This window comes from Ochotona curzoniae, unplaced genomic scaffold (genome assembly GCF_017591425.1).
Source record: "Ochotona curzoniae isolate NIBS_2020 unplaced genomic scaffold, NIBS_Ocur_1.0 scaffold_1852, whole genome shotgun sequence".
NCBI classification, from domain to species: Eukaryota; Metazoa; Chordata; class Mammalia; order Lagomorpha; family Ochotonidae; genus Ochotona; species Ochotona curzoniae.
This window is the reverse complement of record NW_024467087.1, coordinates 13,899,376-13,923,079: the sequence shown is the minus strand read 5'-3', so window position 1 is coordinate 13,923,079 and position 23,704 is coordinate 13,899,376. Positions and strand designations below refer to the sequence as shown.

Genomic DNA, 23,704 nt, shown 5'->3' with positions numbered 1-23,704 from the left:
GAAATATAACTTATTAACTAAAGCCCCTTTTAAAGACCCTTCTATTATAGTGGAAAACTTCCATTTATTTTCCATTTTTCCAGCAAAGCCATTTGAAGTTGTGAAATCAGAGGTAGCAGCGATTTTTCAAACTTATTTTTTTGACATCTGCATGATATTGAATAGAAAGAATTCATTTCGTTTCTTGAATCGGGTCCTTAAATATGAACATGTAACATAACTGTACTTAAATTCATTTTTTTCCCTCAACTTTCTAGGTGTTCAGCAGATGAATCACCCTAGGCAACTTATTATTGGCTTCTGTTTGTTATGGACCCAGAGAAACCCACCAAAGCTCCTTCAAGTTTAACGATGTTTAGTTCATGAGCTCCATGTGCCTTTGGATCTTTGCAACGTTGAAGATTTCGAAGAAGCTATTCAACTATTTTGTGATGGTGTTTATCATTTTATATTTTAAAGAGATTATTTTGTAAGGAATAACTTTTAATACTACAGTTTCACCTGTATTCTAGTGGACATTGAGATACAGTTTTGCTTTTAGGTGTCATGATTTCTTAAGTTAGTAGGTTGAATACCTTTCACGTTTTGCTCTTTAGTTAACTGTACACTCACAAAGCATACAGGTCTCTCAGAGTCATCCTAAATAGTTGACATATATAAATCATCAGGATTTAAAACATTAAAAATTTTTTTGTCAGTACAAGCATATTAAAATGCATATTGGTGGGGAGGTAGAATTATAAGTCCTACCTTCTTAAAAGAGAAGTTTTTAAATAAGTTCTTGGCAATGAAACCTGAAAAAGTATCAACTCTTTTCCCAAGTTGGTATGAATTCCAGGCAGCCAAATGATGATCACGTTTGAGAGCTCTGGGTTTGAGGCATTTTGTAGGTAATGTGTAGCAACTGAGGTACCTCTTGGTGTGCAGTATTTACCTTCTCGTTTAGAGTGAAGAGACAGTTGACCCTTATGGTTAATGGTTAGAAGTTGAAAGCAATAGCATTTAGCTAAGAAGGGGGTTTTGGTAATACTGCAAAGTTTAGTTGGCCTTCATTTTTTAAAATTGTTTGCTTAAACTGCATAGTATATGCTTGAACTTAGCTTATGTAAAGCTGATTGTCATGTGATTAAGTACCTGATCAAAGGGTATAAATATGATTTACGGCAGCATATATTTTTCATTTTATTAAGTTGTCATATATAATATTTATACATTTTTTCTTCATAATTATCAGTACATAAGCATCATTTGTTTGTTTTTGCAAGGATATTTAAATGGATTTTCTAGTTCACATGAAAATAACCAGAGTACTGGATGATTTCCATCCACAGATAAGTTGGACTGTACAGTTCATTTTCAGTTATATTTATGGTACTGTTAAGTGGGTAATTCATTTTTCTATTTTAAGCCCAGTATATATTTTATACCTGCCTTAGTTCTTAACAGGGGTGTATATCCATAGTTGTAGAATCATTGCTATTAACTAGTTTTGATAGCTAGTGTTCTATTGTTTGGGTCTACACAATTTGGTTTTTGCACAGTGTCATTTAAAAAATCTGAATAATTGCCAAATATCAGAAGAAAGGTGTTAGTAAGTACTGAATTGTTTCTAATCTAGTTAGCCATTACATTCCACCCTTTAAAAACCAGACATGAGAAAGTTGCTGTTCTCCGGATAATTCTTTTTATTGACCTAAACCATTAACAATTACTTCCGATACATTATATTTCAAAATAATAGTTTCACTCAGTCTTTTTTTAAAACCTGCTCAGTAACTGAAACTCAGTTACAGTTTGTAGAGAACTAGAAATAATTTGGCACCCCATGAATTCACTGAATATTTTTGTAAAAAATGAAGCCAGTACATTTATGAATTGATTATTTGAAACTTCCCAACACAACAGCATCGCAGATACCATTGTACTGCTTACTCATTGTAGTCATTGGTCCTGTACACTGCTTATATGTGAAGCATACGCCAGTGTTTGGGGGAGTTTTAAAAATAAACATTTAAATGTCATGATCCTTGGTGTTTGTTTACTTGGAAAATACATTATTTTGTTTCAAAATATTTATCCTTTGTGCTTAATTGTTGGTATAATTCTGTTGGAAATTCACATTTACAGCAAACATTGACAGCTCCTTCATAGTGACTCCTGTCTTGACAAAGTTAGGAAGGAATAAAATCCCCTTTGACTCAAAAATATTCTGGGGTAGACAATAAATTATATAGTCACCTAATTATTGTTTTATTAGAATAACATATACAGATTTGAACCCTGTGTATCTCTGAAGAAAGCCAAGATTTCCAGTTTATGAGATTAGACACAGCCTATGTCAGGAAGTATGGTTTGAGGTTTTTGCTAGGATTAGGGTTGAAGGTGACGTGAGCATAACTTCAGGAATCTATATGATTATACGTGATTGTGTTCTAATAAAGTCTAATTGTTAAATAGCTACTGTAGAATTGTAAGTTACAGGACAGAAAGGAAAATACTAGCATAAAAGGGATGGAATGAGATATATACATTTTTTATGATCAGTTTTTTTTTTTATTAATCACGTTGCATTATGTGACACAGTTTCATAGATTCTGGGATTCCCCCAACCCCTCCCCGTTTCCCCCCCCCCCGGAATGAGATATATTAAAAGTGCTTTTTATAATGTGAGAAATAGAGTAAGAAAACTATTTTATTCATCTTTTCTCCACTAAGTTATAAATAACATCATTTTGCCCATATTGTCAAATCACTTCTTTGTAGTACTTAAACAATATCCTGTTAATATATATCATGAAAAATAATAAACAATATAGCTCTCAAATACAATGCCATACTGTTCCAGGGGACCAGTAGAGAAATTTTGAATTGGTCAAGAAAGGATTTTGGTTCATTTAACCTGGTGTCAGTATTATCCCCTTTTAGCCACAACTTAATCCTGTCATTCTCTACTCTTTTGTCTCCCTCTTTACCTCCTATTTTTGTTGTTATTGTTCTGTAACTAGCCCAATCAAGCACTTCTGAAACTGACCATACTTATAACTTCTAAATTAAATGAATCTTTTTCTGCCACTCTTTATTAAAATAATATTCTTCTCAATTCCTTGCCTACATACATGCAACAAGATATGGAAAAAAAATTCTGACAAGATAGTTTAGACAATATAACTAGCATATTATCTTTTGTCACTCACTACATATAATTGTTAAGAATAGAGAAGTTACTGCTTCTCAGCTTTTTGGCTAAGATCAAGTGAAGAACAGAGAAGTTATAAGACAAACATACTATCCTCATCGGGTATATTGACCTGAGTCATGAATTCCCTGGGTCCTGCCAGGATCTACATCAATTGTAAATGCGTGCTCTGTTCTGAGGATCTATGCCCCACTAATTTATTCCTGAGGTTGTAACAGAGCCATGTTCCCCCATTTAGGTTCTAAAATTAACTTCCTTCACATATAAGCCCACATTTTACTGGGCTCTGCACTAATCATAAGCACTGAATGCTTTGCTCAGTATCCAAAAAAAAAGTCACAGTCCTATAAATCACACAGTGTCATTAGAAGCTGATTCCATATACCAATACCATTACTGTTCTTCTCTGTGAAAGACCTGGCCAAGGATAATGTATAAGGAGGATGAAAAAATAGTCCCCTGGCCCACCACAGTGCTGGAGAGCAGAGGACGTGGTCCAGAGTCCATTCTGATAGAATGAAGCTCGGCCAATGAGGCAACAACTGGAGGCTTCAAAAGCTTAGTGTCCCAAATTGAGAGTCCCTTAACACCGATGAGTAGTAACCAAGACCGTGGCTTAAATAAAAAGTTTTCTGTTTTTGTTTTTTGTTGTTTTGTGTTTTGTGGGGTTTTTGTTTTGTTTTTGTTTTGCTTAGGCTGGCAAGCTAGAACGGGCTTCCAAATGTTCAGAGCTCACCTTTTAGGCTAAAAAGTAATTACATGGTTTTAACGAAGTCCTGTCCTCAGTAGCTGGTGTGTTGAAAGAAACCTCTTCCTCCTCTTCATCTAGCTGTAGACTCCCAGAAGACAAGCGGATTCTGGCCATGGGTGACCTCATTCCCTTGCCGTACAGAGAGTAGTAGTCTGGTTTGAGAATCTCAGATTCAGAATCGCTGGATTCACTAGCTACCTGCCTTTCTACTGTACTTTGATCCCTGAGAACTGTTGGAAGTTCCTGATCAGCCAACATGTAGGTAAACAAGTCAGCTTTACGACTCAGAGCAGGACAAGGCCCTAAAGGTCGAAATTCTGACCCAAAAGGAAACCGGATCGTTTTCATGTCTGATTGACTCTGGGACCGTTTAGGGGTGTGCTCTGGAATGCTGTATGCAAACGCATCTTCTGTGTGCTGGCCTTCCTCCTCTAGGTCGATGTTGATGTTACTCCTGCCACTAGTCCTGGCCATAGCTTCTTGCAGTTCTTGAAGGTCTTGCTGGAAGTTCTTCAGTCTGATGCTTCTTGGGCTTCTTTTGGCTGGCTTCATGACAGTGGGTTCTCTATAGCTGTCTGGCCTTGACCTTTCCTCTGCCATGATTGGAGACCATCTGGGCACCTGGGGTGGCTTGTCCACATAAAAAAAGACTTGGGGAGGCATGATATCCACCTGCTGACTAGTGCAAGGAATATAAGGCACATCTGTGTACATTAGCTGCCGTGCTGAACTCGCTTGGGTTGTGAGGCCAGAAGATGTGCTCATGTGATTGTCAGCGAACTTCGAGCTGGTTTTAAAGGAACTGAGAGAACTCCTCTCCTCAAAGAAGTCTCTGGGATCAGGCTCAGTGTTAAAGACTGGGTCTGTGTAAATCAAAGGAAAAGAGGAAGTGCTTTGGGACTGATGTAATGATGTGGTATGTGCCTCTGGTTTGGATCGCTCCAGTTCAGCAGCAAACATCACCTCTACTGCGGAGTTCCTCCTCCTGCTATCTAGCATGGGCTCCGACGCATGCACTCCATTCACATTTCGGTAGTAGCCACAGTCATATGTTAGTTTCAAGTCTTCCACCTTGAGAGAAGGGACACATGGGTGAAAGAAAAAGCCATTTTCTCAGGGTGACAGCAGAGATCTAAGTTAGCTTCAAATGTTGACAAGATGGATCTTAGGAAGTCTTTTCAATGTAAGTCCTATTTTTGGGTTGACAAATGTATTTGGAAAGGGTGATGATGTGTGCCATATTCCCAATTTGTGTGAAGCGTGGGCTTTGAAAGTTTCCAACACAAAGAAGTGGCACTTATAAAATCAGGCGATCTATATATACCAGTTACTCTAGCAGATTATTACACATTTGTGCACATATGTTGAAATATGCTGTGCTCCATAAGTACATCCATTCATTATTTGCCAATTAAAATTTTTAAAACACTTGGAAAACTAAAAAATAATTACATGTGGCATCATTTTTGCCCAATGTCATCCCACTTCTGGCCCCTGATCCCGGACTTCAGGTGATATTGGCTTAACAGCTACATTGATGAGCTGGCGTTCTTGCCTGTTAGCCTTGCCTCTTTGACTCACTGGATGACGTTAGGCAAGTCTCCAAACCTCCCTGCTCCAGCATGCTCAGTAGATATGCTCCATATAAAATGGTGGGGAGGAAAACTGATCCCCATACTAAATGGTACCTTGCATCATTTTATCTGTGTGAACTTGCATGAAAGCTTGTGAGTTTATGAAACCTGGAATTAATTTTTTAGAAGTGCTAAAGGATAATAATGAACAAGGTCCGTAACTCCAGTAAAGCTACAGTCACCTTGTAGATCCAGAGCGGCAACAGTGTTTCCTTAAGTTACAATATTACAAGACAAAAATGTGTAAAACCTTAATCCAAGCCTGCAGCTTTCACTAAGGCCTAAGATCCTCATGGGCAAAAGAGCAGAACATGTAATTATAAAAGTCAAAGAAAAAATCATTTGCATTTTGCCAGATGTTGGCAACACAGGTTGCAATCTGAAGATGTGCCAAATTATCCCAAGTCTAGAAGCAGCTCACAGAATGGTGTTCTATTGGCAGGAAAGAGTGAGTTGACAGACCTCCCCAGGAAAATGAATTAACTTGTACAAAGTATTTTACATACTGTGAAATTCTGGCAGAATCAGTTCTTGGAAGCTTTGGAACGTTGGGCAAATTTTACATTTATGTAATGAAATAATTTTCAGAAACCTTACTTGTTTTGACACATCAGAGAGGATGTCTGGCGAGGACCTGCACTGTCGTTCGTGGTACTGAGATGGGTAATGTTTCCTGAAATCCCCAAACAGAGGAGTCATTGAAATGGCCTTCATATGACTACCAAGATACATAGAAATGTCTACACTCAAAAAGCAACATGAGAGAGAGAAACAAACAGTACCTTTCAAATGGCAAGTTCTTCAACCTCCCTTTTTTCCCATATTCCAAAAGTTGCCTTTGGGTTCTTCCACTATTATAAAGATTAAATAAAAATCATCAATTCCAGTTATTCAAAAAAATAACTAAAAGCACAAGAGCCTCTTTTACTGTTGAGTCTTGAGGAAGTGAAGCTTTAACCTGAAGTGAAGCTTTAACCATTACACTGATATTAACACCCTTCCCCCCACACACAAAAAAATACAGAGAAACCTCAGCAGACGTTTTTAAAAAGCCTCTCAGAAATTCTGGACTTGAAAAATAACATACTGTCCTTTACCAGCCCTGCCCCTGCTTCTAGAGTCAGCTGATTCCAACTCTAAATTGTACAACTTTTTAAAAATGTTTATTTAGTTTTATTTGAAAAGCAGATTTACAGAGAGATGGAGAGACAGAGAGGGAAAGTTCTTCCATCCACTGGCTCACTCTCAAAATTCCCTAAATGACAGCAATGGCTAGAGTTGAGCCGATCAGAAGGCAGGAGCCAGGAGCTTCTTCCAGGTCTCCCACCATACAGGTGCAGGGTCCTAAAAGCATCCTCTGCTGCTTTCCCGGGCTATAAGTAGGAAGCTGAGTCAAAAGTGGAATGGCTGGGACTACAACTTGAGCCAATATGGATTCTCAGCACTGCACGGTGGAGAATTAAACTGTTGAGCTACCATGTCAGCCCCAAACTTTACAACTTCTAATGAGGCTATTTATCTGCTTCCTCACCCATGGTAGAAGAAAAACAAAACAGTAGAAGAGGATTACTCCAATCGGGCATACAATAGTAGAAAAAAAAAAAAGAGGCCAGCTGACTGCTGGGAGAGAAACAAGAGCCTAAATAAATGTGAATTAAAAATAAATAATCACGAGGAAAGTAAAACGAAAAGTCTAAGCCATTTATCACTGCAGTGTAGGGTCCCACTTGCTTCGCTCCTATCAAGGTCATTACGGTACCACCACTGCCTGCTGAGGGTAATAAGTGATGTTTATAATAACTCTGGTCATCAAGGGAATGGGCAAAATATGCTGAGCGTCATTGGTTCAGGAAGACAGACTTATAAAAATATATGTTGGAAAGACTAAGTCAAAACCACACAGATTTCAAAATCCCGATTCATACTGAGGCAGGCTGCTCTTGAGAATACTGCTGAAGTTGAAGCATTTTATTGAAATTATCTTACTTTGGAGATGGCTTTGCAAAGAGCTCTCAGGCTTGTGAATTCATGATTTTTTTTTTTTAATTCAGGATTCTAATTTGACCTCATTTCCATTCCTCTAAGATATGACCTGTAGTGAAGAGGAACCTCTGGTAAACACTGCTCAATGTTTTTAAAAATTTTGCTTGCTGGGGCTGGTATGGTTGTGTAGTAGTCTAATCCTCTTCCTGTAGTGTGAGTTCCAGCTGCTCTTCTTCCAATCCAGCTCCCTGATGATGACCTGGAAAAGTAACTGAAGATGACCCCAGTCCTTCGACCCCTGTGCCCACGTGGAAGACATGAAAGCAGCTGCTAGCTCCTGGCTTTGGACCAGCCCAGCTCTGGCTGTTGAAACCATTTAAGGCATGAATCAGCACATGGCAGATTCTCTCTCTTTTTCTCTCATTCTCTATCCTTCTCTTTCTGTAATTCTATATTAATACAACTAATAAAATATTTTTTCAAAAACTATTTATTTACTTGACATATACAGAGACATAGATTGCCCGTCTACTGATTCTCTCCAAATGCCTAAACAACAGCCAAGTCTGGGCCAGGTCAAAGCCTGGAGCTGGGAACGTAACTCAGGCCTCCCATGTGGGCAGCAGGTGTCAACCTCTGAAGTCATCTCTGCTGCCTCCCAGGGACTACGTCAACATGTGGCTGATGTCAGGAGCCAGAGTCATGTGCTGAACTCAGGAACAGCAATGTGGGACGTGAACATCTCTGCCACGGCTTAGCTGCTAATCTAAAATGTCCAGCCCTGCTCACTATTTCAATACATTATGTATTAATGCTCTATGTAAAAATGGAACCTAGAGGGGTTGGCACTGTGGCATAACAGGTAAAGCTGATGCCTGCGATGCCAGCGTCACTTTCGGGCACCAGTTCCTATCCTGGCTGCTGCACTTCCCATCCATCTCACTGCTAATAGCCTGGGAAAGCAGCAGCAAAAAATGGTTCAAGGTTTAGGATCCCTGCTGCCTGAGCGACCCAGATGAAACTTCCGCCTCTTAGCTTCGTCCTCACACAGCCCTGGTTGTTGCGGCTATTTGTGCAGTGAACCAGTAAGTGGAATCAATCAATCCATTCCTACCTATTTACCTTCCTTCCTTCCTTCCTTCCTTCCTTCCTTCCTTCCTTCCTTCCTTCCTTCCTTCCTTCCTTCCTTCCTACCTTCATCTATAGAATAAATAGTGAAATACATCTATCTTTTGATAGAAATGGATTCTTCATTGCTTCCACAAGTTGAACTCCTCTCATCCCGCTTGTTATGGAAAAGAAGCGATGTGTAAATATTGCTTGTGGGCAATTCTTCCATTACCTGTAGCGAAAACTGGAGCCCTTGCTGCAGAGTAAGGTTTTGGGCTTTGATTTGGGCTCTTCAGAAAGCCGGAAAAAGGCATGGTACTCAACACAAGTCTTCCAGAAAGCCTTGCACGCATCTCGGCTGGCCATGGTGAACTCCAAGGTGTCCTTGCACAACACCTGTATAAATCAATCCCCACCAGGCAAAAACATCTTTCAAGAGTGTCAAAGACCTTCACATCCCAACACCTCCCAAACTATCAGTTGAAGGGTTTTTGATTTTTCCACTTGGCTTCCCATAGGCTTCACACCTAGTGAAACCAAATGATTGGCCATCTTCCAAGGAACAGACAAAGCCACTTCTCACAAACAGAGCCTTCTCTAAGAAGGTAGGCTTGTTTTGCATGCCTCCTTCACCTCAGACACTTTTTTCTTTTTTTACGCCTCTGCCAGGAACATTTTTATGAAGTTGTAAATTAGGTCAAAATGAACATCAAAGGGCATCCTTTCAAGTTGACAAGAAGTTATAAATGACCAACAGGAAAGGGGCAGGAGATTTCCTGTCAGATGGAATGGTGTGTAGGATGATTGCATGAGTCTTTAGTGTACAGCTAGAAATATATCTTCCTTCATATGTTACATGGTTTTATGATGCTACGTATTACTCAGCTAGCATATTCTAATCTTTCCTAGAGGAACTTGGCCTTCCAGATCCAAAGTTCAAGTGTCCACTATTTCCTGGCTCACAGTATGTTCCCCACTAGATGGCATGACTGCTGGCCTGACTACCATCTTCTCCATCTCCATGGAGCCTCTAGTGCTTTCCATGAGCTTCACACTGGATCTGGTCTCCTGAACTGCCCAAAAGGACATTTTTAGAGAAGACCCAGTTCATGAGCATGAAGCCCAGATTTCTGGATCTTCTATAGGTCAAAAATTTGATACACCTTCTAAAAATGTTTGTTATAGTGATAAAAGAAATCCTCTCTAGTACCTTTGTTTTACCCTGTACATGGCAACCTTGGTTCAATCATTGTTTCTTTTGTTTACATATTGCCACCTCTCCCACCCTGCTTAGCTTTGGCATATAGTAGTAGTTTTTAGGAAGGAAAGCAGGTGAAGATACTTTTTTTTTTTTTATGGAGCAGACTATTGAATTACTGTGTCCATCATGGTTGATCTTATTCCCATTTGGCTCATCAAATCCCTAAATAATGGTCTCCAAGAAGATTTAGCCTTCAGGCCAGATGCCCCATTATCCTAGTCCTTATTCACTCTGTACCACGAAGCTGACTTCTTAGCATTCTGCCTTCAGTGAAAACAGGACTAACGCTCTGGTTTAATTATGAAGAGACCAAAGAGGTAGCACATCACCCCTAAGGGCTTTTACCCTCACAGCCCAACAATTGGCAGAAGCAACTAGGAAATGACAAGTAAACACAATGGAAAATAATGTATTAGAAAAATTACTTACCAAGATATTGGCATGAAGTTTGATGAGAAAATGCTTTCTCTTGAAACTCAACTTGCGAATTTTAGCCCAGTTGAAAGTATTGATCTTGGTATTTCCCTATGATGAAACACATGACTTATGGACCGAATGTTTCAATATATGAATTTGTTTGTAAGACAGAATAAGCCTTAGGGGAAAGTAGCTTCATGAACGAAACCATCTTTGGCAAGTTTCTTACATGGCTGGATCCCACTACACTCAGTACAAGGTATTGCTAAAGAAAGTATTTAAGGTGCAAGGGAAGGCTGTTCTGTCCTGCAAGCAAGAAAGGTATCAATTGCTAAAAAAAAAAAAATGCTCTATTTCTCTGGCCACCCCATTTATTCAGACACCATCAGTAGCTCCCCATTGCCTGCATCAACATACCTTGACAGGATCACAGAACCTGCTTTCCCACTGCTCCCAGAAAACATCCATTGGGCCAACTCTGGGCCATCCCTCTTGTAGCCTCCTCATTTTCTTTATCCCAAATGCCTTCCTCACAGTCAAATCTTCTTCCCAGCTCTGACAGCACCCCTTCTAGAATATTCCAATTGCTGTAGCCCATACCCATTTCTATCTCCCTTAAGCTACTTCAAGTCTCCTGGTCTGGCCCAAAAGTTTAGCTTTCAGTTTATTATTTTTTCAATGGGTGATGTATTATCATGTTCCAGAAATCACAGGTGCCCGGAAAGATGTGTAGTCCTGAGAGGTCTCACTCCTACAACTGTTCTTCTATTTCTGTGCCTGTATTCCCATTCCTTATCGGCAACCACATTTCTTAATCTGTTGTGTATACTTGTCATCCAGTACAAGTAAATACGACAGATTAGTTATTGACTACTTACTGTCTGATATTTCTCTGGTCTCTAAACCATAATCATCTTACTGTCAGGCACCATGTCTCTCTCTGTCCTGTCTCTGGAGCATATTCCTTATCTCCCATCCCTATCCCTTTGGCAGAAATAACCTTCTCAGGTTTTAGCTTAAATGTTAACTCTTGTCACCTCTGTAATCTTAGCAGCTCCCCCACACTTCTCTCACAAAATATGTCACATTTGTTTGAAAATATTTGTTTCTCTTAATTCCCTCTATTAGTATTTTAACTCCATAAAATCAGGATCATTCCTATTCACATCTGTAGCTTCAGTGCCTGGTATAGAATGGACACATAATAAGCATACTAAAGGGAAAAAGGAATGATTATACAGTTGCCCACCTCTGTAACGTAGTACAAACCATTGAATTGTATAGTTCAAACTGGTGAATTTTATGGTGTTTCAATTGTATTTCAATGAAGCAGTTTTTAAAAGAACACAATGAAGAACACGTAAGAGGTATTCTATGTGTAAATATGTACTGCCTGATGAGATTTTGGATAGGAACAACAGATAGACTAATTCAGACCAGCAATGCTGTTCCCAACCATCCACAGAAGTGTTCACACTGAAATAAATCATCTCTGACATAATGGCCTTGCTCCCATCCTCCCACATCATCTCTCAAGAACCAAATGCTAAAGTGGAATTGGATAACAAGTTCCTCCTGGGTGAACAGGTGCTCCATTGAGTGATTTTCCCAGCACTGCAATTCTCATGCTGACAATTTTGCAAGCAAATAAATGAGAGGGGCCAAGATTCTTTGCCAAGTCCATACCTGACCTGCTTTGTGGCTTACTTCAACCTCAGGAGCTCGTGGGGCTGATGTCAACCCTTTGTGTCTCACAAGAGGTTTAACCACCAACCTACCTAGATGTCTGCCCATCATTCCTCTGCTGTTTTGATGCTTAGGCAAGTGTCCTTGAAACTCACCTTGGATCAAAATTTGAGTGTTCAGAGATATGAGAAGACCTGCTAGACTAAGAAACTGCTTTTTAAAAGATGGCCTCTGGTAAAGTTCACTAGAGTGAGAATTATTGATGATGGAAGACAGAGTCTTGAATTGGTTTCTAACCCGGAAGACAATGTCCTGAGGAAAAAATGATCCAGTAAATAAAAGCAGTCCCTGGCATGGTTAGGTGCTAATTCCCTGACAGCAGAACAAGAATGTTTTATTTTATTTTATTTTTATTATCTCTTTGTGATCTCTCTGGAAAATTTGGGAAGAGTAGATGCACTTTGTGTCACAGTCTGAGTTTTGAGAATGCCAAAATCCCCTGGCACGGTGGCCTAGCCACTGAAGGCCTCGCCTTGAACGCACTGGGATCCCATATGGGCGCCGGTTCTAATCCCAGCACCTCCACTTCCCATCCAGTTCCCTGCTTGTGGCTTGGGAAAGCAGTCGAGGATGACCCAAAGCCTTGGGACTCTGCACCCACGTGGGAGACCCGGAAGAGAATCTGGGCTCCTGGCTTCAGATCGGTGCAGCACCGGCCATTGCAGTCACTTGGGGAGTGAATCATTGGAAAGACGATCTTCCTCTTTGTCTCTCCTCCTCTCTGTATATCTGGCTTTGCAATAAAAGTAAATAAATCTTTAAAAAAAAAAAAGAAGCCAAATCTAAGCATTGCAAAACATAATAATTTATGAAGCAAATTCCTCCAGAATGCCAAAATCCATTTATCTAAAGTTCCAAAGAGCCTCTGGAGATTTCTTTGTTTCTCAGCCAGATTGTCCCAATGTAGACACTCCTCAGTATTAAGAGTCAATTATAGACTGCATATGGAAAAGTTCCTCAAGGGGAGTGGGCTGAATCCAGACATTCCCAAGCATGGTTTCCCTGTCTGCTTGGGGTTAAGACTGAGGGTTTTGGATTGCCATGGGAATTCACATCTCACTTTGAGCCGGGAGACTCCCCCCACCCCTTCACACGCACACCTTTCCCACCTGAGTGGTAGGGCTTGAAAGGGAAAGCTAGTTACCCGTAACACCAATACGCCCATGTGAGCAACAGCAAGGTGAATCTGCATCCCTTCCCCGTCGCTGGCAGGATGAGGCCTGATGCCGTACATGTCCAGTTTCCTTGCTATGTCCAGTAACAGAATGTCAGAATCAGCTGGGCTCCTGCCACTGCAAGGGGAAAGAATTGATGTGCTCAATAAATGCAGCAATAATGACCCTCCCTCTCCCCCGCCCGCCCCCCGGAGACCTCCAAGAGAAGCTCAGCCTTTCCTTGAACCTGAAACTTCTCAAGCCTAAAGATTTGCTTTTTTAGAATCTGTCCTCAGCATTAGTGTCCTCGCTTAGGGAAAGCAGGTGCAAGTTAAAGTACTTACATGTGCTTTTGATGAAAGTGCATGATCTTTTCCTCCAAACAATCTTGATTTGGTAAGTACCGGGTTTGTGCCAGATGTTTCCTATCTGTTTCTTCATGAAAGTCTCCCAGTTCTGCTGCAGGATGGAAAATGTAACATTTTTCACATTACCATTGAGGAACTAAGGAATGGACAATGTGCTATCCAGCATACCCGCTGACCTCTGCCAGACAACCCTTTCTTTGCATGTAGCACAGTCTCATCTCTCCTTTTCCCCATCTTATGTATATTTATGTTCATTTGGGGCAGGGTATCAGTTGCCCCTTTTTCAAATCAGAAGCAATGGGTTGTTATGAAGTCACAGTATAGTAAGCCAGAGACCCAGGATAGTTTTTTTATAAGAATATTTATTATTTTTTACAAGAGTGGGTTCTCCCTGGAGAGCTGCCTGCCAAAAAAAAAAAAAGTCATTTATGGGCCTGGCACAATAGCTCAGTAGCTAAATCCTCACCTTGCACCCACTGGGATCAAATATGGTAACTGGTTCATGTCCCAGCTGCTCCACTTTCCATCTAGCTCCTTGCTTGTATCCTGGGAAAGCAATCGAGGATGTCCCAAAGCCTTCCGACCCTGCACCCACATGGGACACCCAGAAAAAGCTCAGGGCTCCTGGCTCCTGGATTCGGACCAGCTCAGCTCCAGCCACTGCAGCCACTTGGGGAGTGAACATCTTCTCTCTGTATCTCCTTCTCTCTCTGTATATCTGCCTTTCCGATGGAAAAATGAGTTCTTCACACACACACACACACACACACACACACACACACACACACACACACACATTTTGAAAGTCAGATTTAAGAAGGAGAAAGAGACAGAGACAGAGATCCCCCAGCCCCTGGTTCAGTCCCTAAGTGACTAGAGCTGGGCCAGTCTGAAGCCAGGAGCCAGGAGTTTCGTCCAGATCTCACACATGGATGTAGGGGCCAAATCATGTATGTGTAGGAGCCCTAGCACTTGGGCCATCTTCTGCTGCTTTCCCAGGTATGTTAGTAGGGAACTGGATTAGAAGTGGAGTACTAGGAGTCAAACTGGTGCCCATAGGTGGCAGCTTTCGCGCCTACATCACAATCTCAGCTCTCCCAGTATAGGTCTTAAAGGTCCCAAGAACATAGATAGTGTGTTAGTTTTCACTGAATGTGCATTCTATTTTAGATTTTATTTACTTCCAATAAGCTCCTGATAGAAGTTTGATTGTGCCCTCCCCCAATTCATATGTGAATTCCTAATGCCCAGTGCCAGAGAATCTGACTCTGTTTATAGAGAAAGCCTTTAAAGAGGTAATCAAGTTGAAATGAGTTCCTTAGGGTAGGCTCTAATGCAATTTGACTGCTGTCCCTTTTAGGAAGAGGAAATTTGGAGGACATCATTGTGGTGCAGTAGTAAGCTGCCACCTGCCAAGAGGAGCATCCTACATGAGTGCTGGTGGAGTATTGGCTGCCCCACAATCCAGCTTCCTGCTAATGCACTTGGGAAGGCCGAAGATGCCTCAAGTATTTGGGCCCCTGAAACTCATGAGGGAGACTATATGAAGTTCTGGGCTCCTGGCTTTGGCTTGGCCTAGTCCTGGCTTTTGTGGTTGTTGAGTGGCATGAAGTAGTAGATGGAAGATCTCTTTATTTTTCAAATCAATAAGTCTTCTTAAAAATAAGAAAATGCAGACACCCAAACAGACACCAGAAATGTGAGTACACAGTAAGCAGCTGGCCATCTAATAGCCAAGGAGAGAGGCTTCAGAAGACTGACACCTTTATCTTGAACTTCAAGACTCCAAAACTTTCAGAAAATGAATGTCTGCTATTTAACCCATGCAGCCTCTAATATCCTGTTATGGCAGCCCTAGCAAACAAAATCAATGATGCTACCCCATTCTACCCTAATCATATATTATCAAGAAAGGGAAAGATCAACTGCAATGCCAATCACTCACCCTCAGTTCATCACTCCGCAGATTTGTACTCTAGTAACTAATCCCCAGTTTTCTAGAATTTCAAATAGATTAATTGTTCTGGAACTTATTCGGACTTTTCCAAATGGTTGACAGTTTACCCATGATCACAATTTATTCTTTTTTTTAAGATTTATTTATTTTTATTGCAAAGTCAGATATATATAGAGAGGGGGGGGAGACAGAGAGGAAGATCTTCCATCAGATGGTTTCACTCCCCAAGTGACTGCAACGGCTGGTGCTGCGCTGATCTGAAACCAGGAGCCAGGAACTTCCTTCAGGTCTCCCACGTGGGTACAGAGACCCAAGGCTTTGGGCCGTCCTCAACTGCTTTTCCAGGCCACAGGCAGGGTGCTGGGTGGGAAGCGGGGCTGCTGGGATTAGAACCCGGCTCATATGGGATCCCGGCACATTCAAGGTGAGGACTTTAGACACTAGGCCACAGCGCTGGGCCCCACAATTTATTCTTTTTTTAAATGTCTCCAATTTGTTGTTAGTGTAAACATTTCTTAGAACACTATGCCTGCAAAGGCAAGAGAGATAATTTAGGATTTTCCACCCCTAATGTAAATGATCCCATGCTGTTTTGAATTTTTCATTCATTTGTCTTCGTTATGATGTTCACACCTCTTCCCTCTCTGTCTGATTTATGTGAATCACTTTCTGGACACCTATATACCTTGAAGTCACAGTTCAGAACATTTGCTCTAAATTGTGATGTCTAGGCTAACACAAATGGAAACCCAGATATGTAAATCAGCATAATAGACACTGCCAGAGTGAATAGACACTCCATGAAATTGTGTGGTACTCTCCTCTTAGGTATGAACAATAGAGATCCGAGTATGGGTGCTGGAAGGCTGACCTTTCTTTCTTCTATTTTGATTTTCCATTTGTGTTTCAGACAGATGGTATGTCCATTTTTACAATGGAGAGGTGTGTATTTATATTTGAAACTCACAATAGAATGAAGCTGTCTATTCAAAAAGCATCTTACAGGACCAAAGCAATAGCTCTTTTAGCTGTTATTCTTTTCACTAGTCTTGACAAATGTGCAAATCACACTAAAATACAGACTCAGCTGGTTCATTTAATTAGTTTTACCAATGTTCAAAGAACAAATAACCAATTCTTATTTTAGAAGATAGTAGATTACATGCCAACTCATTCTATCAATCCAGCATTACCCTGTTACAAAAATCAGATGAAACATTGTAAGAAAACTACAGCTCAAATCTCTCTGATAAATACATAGATAAAAATCCTCAACAAAACACCAGTAGACTGAATCTAGAAACACACCTAAAGGATTGTACACTATGAACAAGTGACATTTATCCCAGGTTTGCAGAGTGAGTTCAATAGATAAAAATCGATTAACATAACAAAATATGTTAATACAATAGAGGGAAAACACCACCACACATTGTTGTCAGAATACAACAACAACAACAAAAAAAAATCCAACATTCTTTTATTGTTAGAAACACTCAAAAAAAAAAAAAAGAAATACTCAACAAATGAGGAATCAAAGCAAACTTCTTTAACTTGGTGAAGACTATCTATGGAAAACCTACAGCTAAGGTCATATTCATCCCATGCAATGAGAAACTGAATGCTTTTCCCAAAGACCAGGAATCAGAAATGATGGATGGCTTTGCCGGGGCAGTCCACTTTGTACAGGTGTTTCTAATCAGTGCAATCAGGCAAGAAAAAGAATAGGAAGAATTTGCACTGAAAAGCAAGAGATAAAACTATCTTGTGTTCAATGCGACCCTATATAAAGCAGCTGCAAAAAAATTAACACAATTAATGAATGAGTTCAGTAATTGCAAGACAGAAGACCAAAACAGAAAAGCTACCTACACTTGCAGATATTAACAATGAACAACTCTAAAATAAAATCAAATAAATAATTTCATTTATGATTGCACTCAAAAACTATAAAATACAGAGCAACAAATAGAAGAATCAGAAGATTTGCACACTGACAAACAATATTGCTAAGACAAGCTAGGCAGAGAACAATGAATGACATGCAGATGAGTAAATATCACCGGCAACAGAAGGTGACAGTTGTGATGGCCATCTTCATCATCCTCATGCTCGTCCCAAATACCATCATTCCTCTCCACTGCAATAACCGCTTCTCTGCCCTCCCACTTCCACATTCCTAGGGTCTACTTTCATCCCGGAAGTCAACATAATTCCCATGAAAATCCAATTCACATGATTTCACTCCTGTGCTTAAACCTCTTCAGTGGCTTCCCAGTGCCTCTGGACTCATGTTCTAGGTCTTGAGCATGCTTTGAAGACTCGGCTTCATTATTCCCTTCCTCTCACAAGCAGACCTAGCCATACACACAAACCTTCTTGACGACTCCACCCCACTCCCCACACTGCCCCACGTCCTCAGACCTCTATTACTTCTTTCAAACTCTTCGTTCAGCTGTCACCTTCACAATATGCCTACTTTGGCCATCTTATTTTTTTTAAAAAAATAGCACCTGTCCCTAGAATTCTGCATCTCCTTTCTAGGCTTTATTTCTCTTATCACCTTCTCACTCTCATCGCAATTGATGCACTTGTTTTGATTGTTGTCTGATTCTCCCTCCTGCCCAGAATATGAGCTCCATCAAGAGAAGGGTTTTGCCCGCTTATCACTGCTATCTGTGTTCCCAACGGCTATAATATCTGGCACGAGCTACAGACTGTATAAATATTTGCTGAATGAATAGCAAAGCATTGTTATTACAGGAACTAAGAATTGAAATGTACAAGTTGTATTCAGGAGGAACTATCTGGCTAGAGTAGAGAGGCATGTAAAGTAGAAATAAGCAGACCTAATCAGATGTGGAATTTCCTCAATGCATAGAATGCAGTGGGATTCAACAGATATCGGATGCATGAATCAATGAAAAAATCAGTTGTGTTCCTTCATTCAGTCTGACTGAGTGTAACTGGGACAGGCTAATTAACTCATTGGGAATTTAGTTTTTCTGTTTTGTCAGTCCCCCACCCCCCATATGTAAGGCATTGCTGTTAACAAAACATTCTCTGTTAAAGCAAGTGCTATTTCAGAAATGGCCACTAGGGAATGCCCAAATCCATCAGGCAAAACTGTTAAGAAGGAAATTGTTTCCCTAAAAGAGACTGTCCAGGAACTCCAATCTCTACTCTTTTAACAGCTAGTGGAGACTGATGGCTTCCAGCATTCTTTTCTTTAGCTTCTACCCTGTGTGGCCCAATCCCAGGGCCAAGTGCATTACTGGACATCGAGCCAGTGTCCCTTGGCACTCAACACCCTCCATTTCCCACTACTTCTCCTAAATAGACCTTATGCGTGACCTGAACTGGATGGTTCTTTATCCCCTATTACTGCTGCTTTTTGGCCCACTGCTCATTTTCATTGTGCTTTCTCTATCACTACCTATCCAACTTCTCTTTGGTCTTTCAAATCCCAGCACCAAGGTCACCTCCTCAATCAGTCACCTGTGATCACTATTTCTGTTGTTTCACCCTCTCTTTGTGGGTTCTAGGGCTTCTCATCTTCTGTCTTAGCCAGGAGTTTCTTAGTGAATACTGAGTCAAACACTGTCCCTATCCAAGCACGTTAATGTGGTGAGCCCAGTGAAATCAGACATCCACCATTTCCAGGCTGTCAGGAAGGCAAGGGAAATAGTTGGAAAATGAACTTGTGAAACCAGCAAGAAATGAAGTTATCATCCTGCAGTGTGAGTGAGGAATCCCTTATTCTTGGGAGGAAAAGTATAGCTTGGTCCTAGGACTAAAGATTCTGTCTCCAGCTGCCCAGTCCCTGTCCTGTAGGTTGTGGGAACAGCCTGGTTAGCCCTATGCAACTTCCTGCTATATGCCAGGTCTCCTTCCACCTGTGTCCTGAAGCTACTTGGCTGTCAGGATATAGGAAAGGCTAATAGATGCTTGGGGCCTATTTCTCTTTGAGTCTCTCTCCACCTGCTGCACTCTGGCCTTTGTTCTTCCTCACTATGATAAAGAACAAAATAGAAATCACATTCAATGTGTCACTGGGCTGCAGGAAGCAGGTACCAGAGACATAGCCTGGGGCAAGCCGAGGGAGTTGGCAGATTGCCTGATAATACCTATGCCCAGATTTTTCAAGACTGGATCTTGGACAGAGACATAAGAAAATTGATGTTAGCTTTCCATCTACACCTTCTATGTGGAAGGTATTCTTGTCACTATTATTTTTTAAATTATTTATTTTTATGGGAAAGGCATATTTACAGAGAGAAAGAGAGACAGAAAGATCTTCCATCTCCTGATTCACTCCCCACATGGCCACAATGGCCAGATCTGGACTGGTCCAAAACCAGCAGCCAGGAGCTTCTTCCAGGTCTCCCATGTGGGTGCAGGGTGCCTCTCCACTGCTCACCCAGGCCACAAGTATGGAATTAGATATTAAATGGAACAGCCGGGACATGAACCATCACCCATATGGGTACCAACACCTGCAAGTGGGAGGATTAGGTAGTTGAGCCATCACACCCACCACCCCACCCAACACACACACATGTCATTATTTTAAAGATGAAGAGGAAAGTCAGCTTCAGGGAACTGAGGGGAACTTTATCCCACAACAGAAGGTAGTAAGGCACGGGACTTATTCAAATCCCAGTGACTACAACAAAGTAGCCTCTTTTTAACTGGACCAATTTCATCCAGGCTTTGTATCCTCTGTAGCATCTAACACAATGACAGGCGCTTAAAGGGTGCGCAGTTCCTCTGCTTGGTCCTCTCCCTTGATGACAGGCCCCAAAGCAGACATTTGCTACTTACATTGTAAGATGTGAGATACCATCAGCGCTGTGCACTTGTCACTGCATGGAAGTCTTCCTAGAGCTAAATCCTTCTTTATTTGCAGAGTAAAAAGATACCTGCAATGAAGTTGGGGGGGGGGGCAGTTAGAAATCTCTAGAGAGAACAAACAGGAGTAAGAAAGACACATTTCCCTTCTACGAGATCCCAAGTGATTCAAGACAGGAAGTGCACCCCCAGTCAGTCACATGCCTTTTGAGGAGTGGTGAGTAATTACAGAGGCTTTGCTTCAGTCCCCAAAGCAGCCCCAGACCACAGCTGAGCTGAGCCAGCACTCTGGCAATTTTCACAGCCATGAGGAATAACCCTGGCCAAATGCTCTCGCCAACTTGAGGGAGTTGGCCCATCAATCTCTGTTGGTTTCTGCCCCAGAGCAAAGCCACATCCCTAACAAGAGAGAAAAGGAGATCCAGCAAGAAGGGCTCTTGGGAAGCCAGTCCTGCACTGTTTACCAAGTGTTGTCAAGCTCGCACTATCCCAACAACATGGGAGTTTGGTGGAACAGGAAAAATCACCACATTTTACCAACACAGAAATGGTGGGGACGGCAGGCTTGTTTAACCTTGTTTTGAAGACCCTGGTTGAGATGTCTGTACCCCCATGGGAGTATCTGGGTTCAGTGTCTGGCTCAGGCTTATGACTTCAGCTTCCTGCTAATACACTCTCTACGACTCAGCAAGGATGGCTCAAGTGATTGGGCTCCTACCATTCATGTAAGAGACTCAAATTTCAGTTCTTAGCTCCAAGTCTGGATCTAACCAAGCTCTAGCCATTGAAGACATTTGGGAAATGAACTAGCAAATGGATACTCATTCCTCTCCTCTCCCCATCTCTTCCCTTCCCTCCTTTGGATAAATACACCAGGGGAAACATCACAGAAAATACAGGCATTAGGTGATTTTGATAATGTCACATCATCCAAAGATAATGCAGCTGTGACTAGAACTGAGGCGTGCCACTGAATCCAAGCCTCAGAAATCACAGACCGCAGGCCATGACTGCTACTCATCTTACTCCTGCTGCCTGGACCACTATCCAGAACCTAGCACACAGCACTTTACAACGAATAGGCATGTAATTAATGGTTCCTGAGTGGCAATAAGCCAGATCGTCCCCCTTTTCTTTCCCCACAGAAGGCTCTTCAGAGATGTGTAAAATACAGGTTTCCTTTGTTCCATACTTTTTAATCTCACATGTTTAAGAGTGATCCTTGATAAAGATCAAAGAAAAGCCAATTGCTGTAGAAAAACATACACAACAGAAACTCCACCACAGGCTGATATCTGTGGTGGTCCAAAACTATTTCCAGTATTTTATTGTATATTTTGAATCATGAATTGATTATCTTCTGTGAGCACTTCCTTACAAATGCAGAGGAACTTCTAAAACTTGGATAAACTGGAATTAAAATATAAGATATGGAGGGGCAAAAAAATTTAAATAGATACAGCTTTTCTGTAATATGCATTTTCCACGAACTTCTTGAAAACTCATATAATGTGAATTGCTAAATGATATTCTGTGTGGAATATTTCTTTAACCAATTAAGCCTTGAAGGAAATGTGATGAACCAAAATTAATTGTAGGCAAAAGATGAATATCCAGATTGAAAAAAATAGGTAAATAAGCAGGTGATTATTCAGCTTGCAAAAGCATTCATTATTATAATCTTTCAAATTGTGAGCTTCCCTAATGCATTTTGAAGTGATTCAATTAGAAAAAATTATATTTGCATACCACTCTCAATAACTCATGTATTAGCCGCAAACCAGGCATCCTCTTACATTCAGCTATAATAAAGAATTCTTAAATAGACCAATGGGGGAAAAAAACAAAGAAAGCCTAACCTTTGGCATTGCCTGTTTTCAAATGTAGATGTAAGTGAGAATAATCAGCTTCAGCTGCTGAAGGGAAAGTGCCTTCCATTTTGCACCCAGCAAGGGAGAAGGGAAACTTCATTTGACACTTTCCTTGCTGTTAAGGCAGCTGCTTGCTGCAAATACCAAATCATTGCTCTGAACAGCTGATGAATCATTTATTATCACATTGATTTCCTCATTCTCTTTTTTTGGAGAAAGTTTATCTCCATCAGATTGGTCACAATTTAAAACTCCTCTGAAATGGCCCAGCAACTGCAAACTGAGATAGATATGAATACATCAAGTTATCTGATGATGTGGTATACAACCTACAAATGTGAGGGGGAGGGAATTAGAAAGAAAGGGAAGCTTACAAAAAGTGACTTCTGCAAAAACCCTTTCTTCTTCAGGAAAGGGGTGAAGATGAACCGCTCTTCACCCATGTTAGAGAAGAGACACCAAGGAATGCAACTACACATGCTGTATTGTGACTAAATCACCTCTGATTCCCTTGGTCTGCTTCCTCATCTACCCATGAAGAAGGCTGGATTAGATGATCTCCTAGATCCCTAGTATGTGCTAAGTGTGTAAGTTTAGAAAGCAGAATAAAGTTTTGGAGATTCCTATGTTGACAATGTACCTTTACAGAAATTGGTTTACACTGTAATTCTGAAAGGCATTTTCCCCACGTGCCTACCATCATTTCAGAAAATCCCCCCTCTCCCTACGGCAGGCACTCCCTCATTTCTCAAGGACCCTGGCAAGCAGTTGGCATACCCCCTGATTGGAACACAGCTGCCATGAAGGAGAGCACACTTACTGTTGTGGCGGTTAATGGCACAGTCCCCCAAGAGATCACTCAGGCTCCTACTGCTTCTAGAAAGCCACTCCCTTGCTCCCTCCAGTCCCTGTCCTTTGGCAGAGCAACACCTCGGGGACCAGCCAGGCCCTCCCTCTTTCCAGCTCTTCAACATCTCGCAGAAAGTGATTTTAAACCAAGCCTTCCAAAGAGGGCCAGAAGCTCTTTCCCAGCTGAGTGGAGAACAATCGTTCTTTTTGTTTCTTTTCCACAAAACAGATTTACAAGCATAGAGCTTCATCCCTCCCCCGCTTCCCTCTCTCTAAAATCCTCTCCTATTACTTGTCTCCAAGTTATTATAATAACATACTCATTCATTTCACTGTTACAAGCTTTCTGACATGTAGACATATCATGACATGGCAGATATAAAAAAGGTAGAAAGTAAAGTAACATAATGTAAAAGCATCATTATAAATATTAGAAGGAATTCTCCTTTTAATTGGAAGTAAAGACACATGCTTCATACAAAACCATTACTTCCAAGCATATTGGTGTTTAAGAAATATCATACGGCAGACACGCAGGGAAATGCCTTGTAACTTA

The 23,704-nt window shown here is 41.0% G+C and overlaps 2 protein-coding genes across 4 annotated transcripts in view; one reads left to right on the top strand and one right to left on the bottom strand.

Moving 5' to 3' along the window:
- STK26 (serine/threonine kinase 26) overlaps positions 1-2,024 on the top strand; it is a 55,498-nt gene extending 53,474 nt beyond the window's left edge. For both annotated transcript variants that reach the window (XM_040999951.1, XM_040999952.1), the window contains one exon: positions 258-2,024. In XM_040999951.1, the coding sequence (XP_040855885.1) occupies positions 258-282 (25 nt within the window). In that variant the 3' untranslated portion in view covers positions 283-2,024. The remainder of the gene's footprint in view (positions 1-257) is intronic.
- A 1,848-nt stretch (positions 2,025-3,872) lies between these two features.
- The window catches only part of FRMD7 (FERM domain containing 7), a 54,202-nt gene continuing 34,370 nt past the window's right edge, over positions 3,873-23,704 (bottom strand). For both annotated transcript variants that reach the window (XM_040999949.1, XM_040999950.1), the window contains exons 5-12: positions 20,402-20,499; positions 13,597-13,711; positions 13,243-13,390; positions 10,365-10,460; positions 8,907-9,070; positions 6,364-6,432; positions 6,179-6,254; positions 3,873-5,018 (exon numbers count right to left, since the gene is read on the bottom strand). In XM_040999949.1, coding sequence (XP_040855883.1) covers positions 3,936-5,018; positions 6,179-6,254; positions 6,364-6,432; positions 8,907-9,070; positions 10,365-10,460; positions 13,243-13,390; positions 13,597-13,711; positions 20,402-20,499 — 1,849 coding nt within the window. In that variant the 3' untranslated portion in view covers positions 3,873-3,935. The remainder of the gene's footprint in view (positions 5,019-6,178; positions 6,255-6,363; positions 6,433-8,906; positions 9,071-10,364; positions 10,461-13,242; positions 13,391-13,596; positions 13,712-20,401; positions 20,500-23,704) is intronic.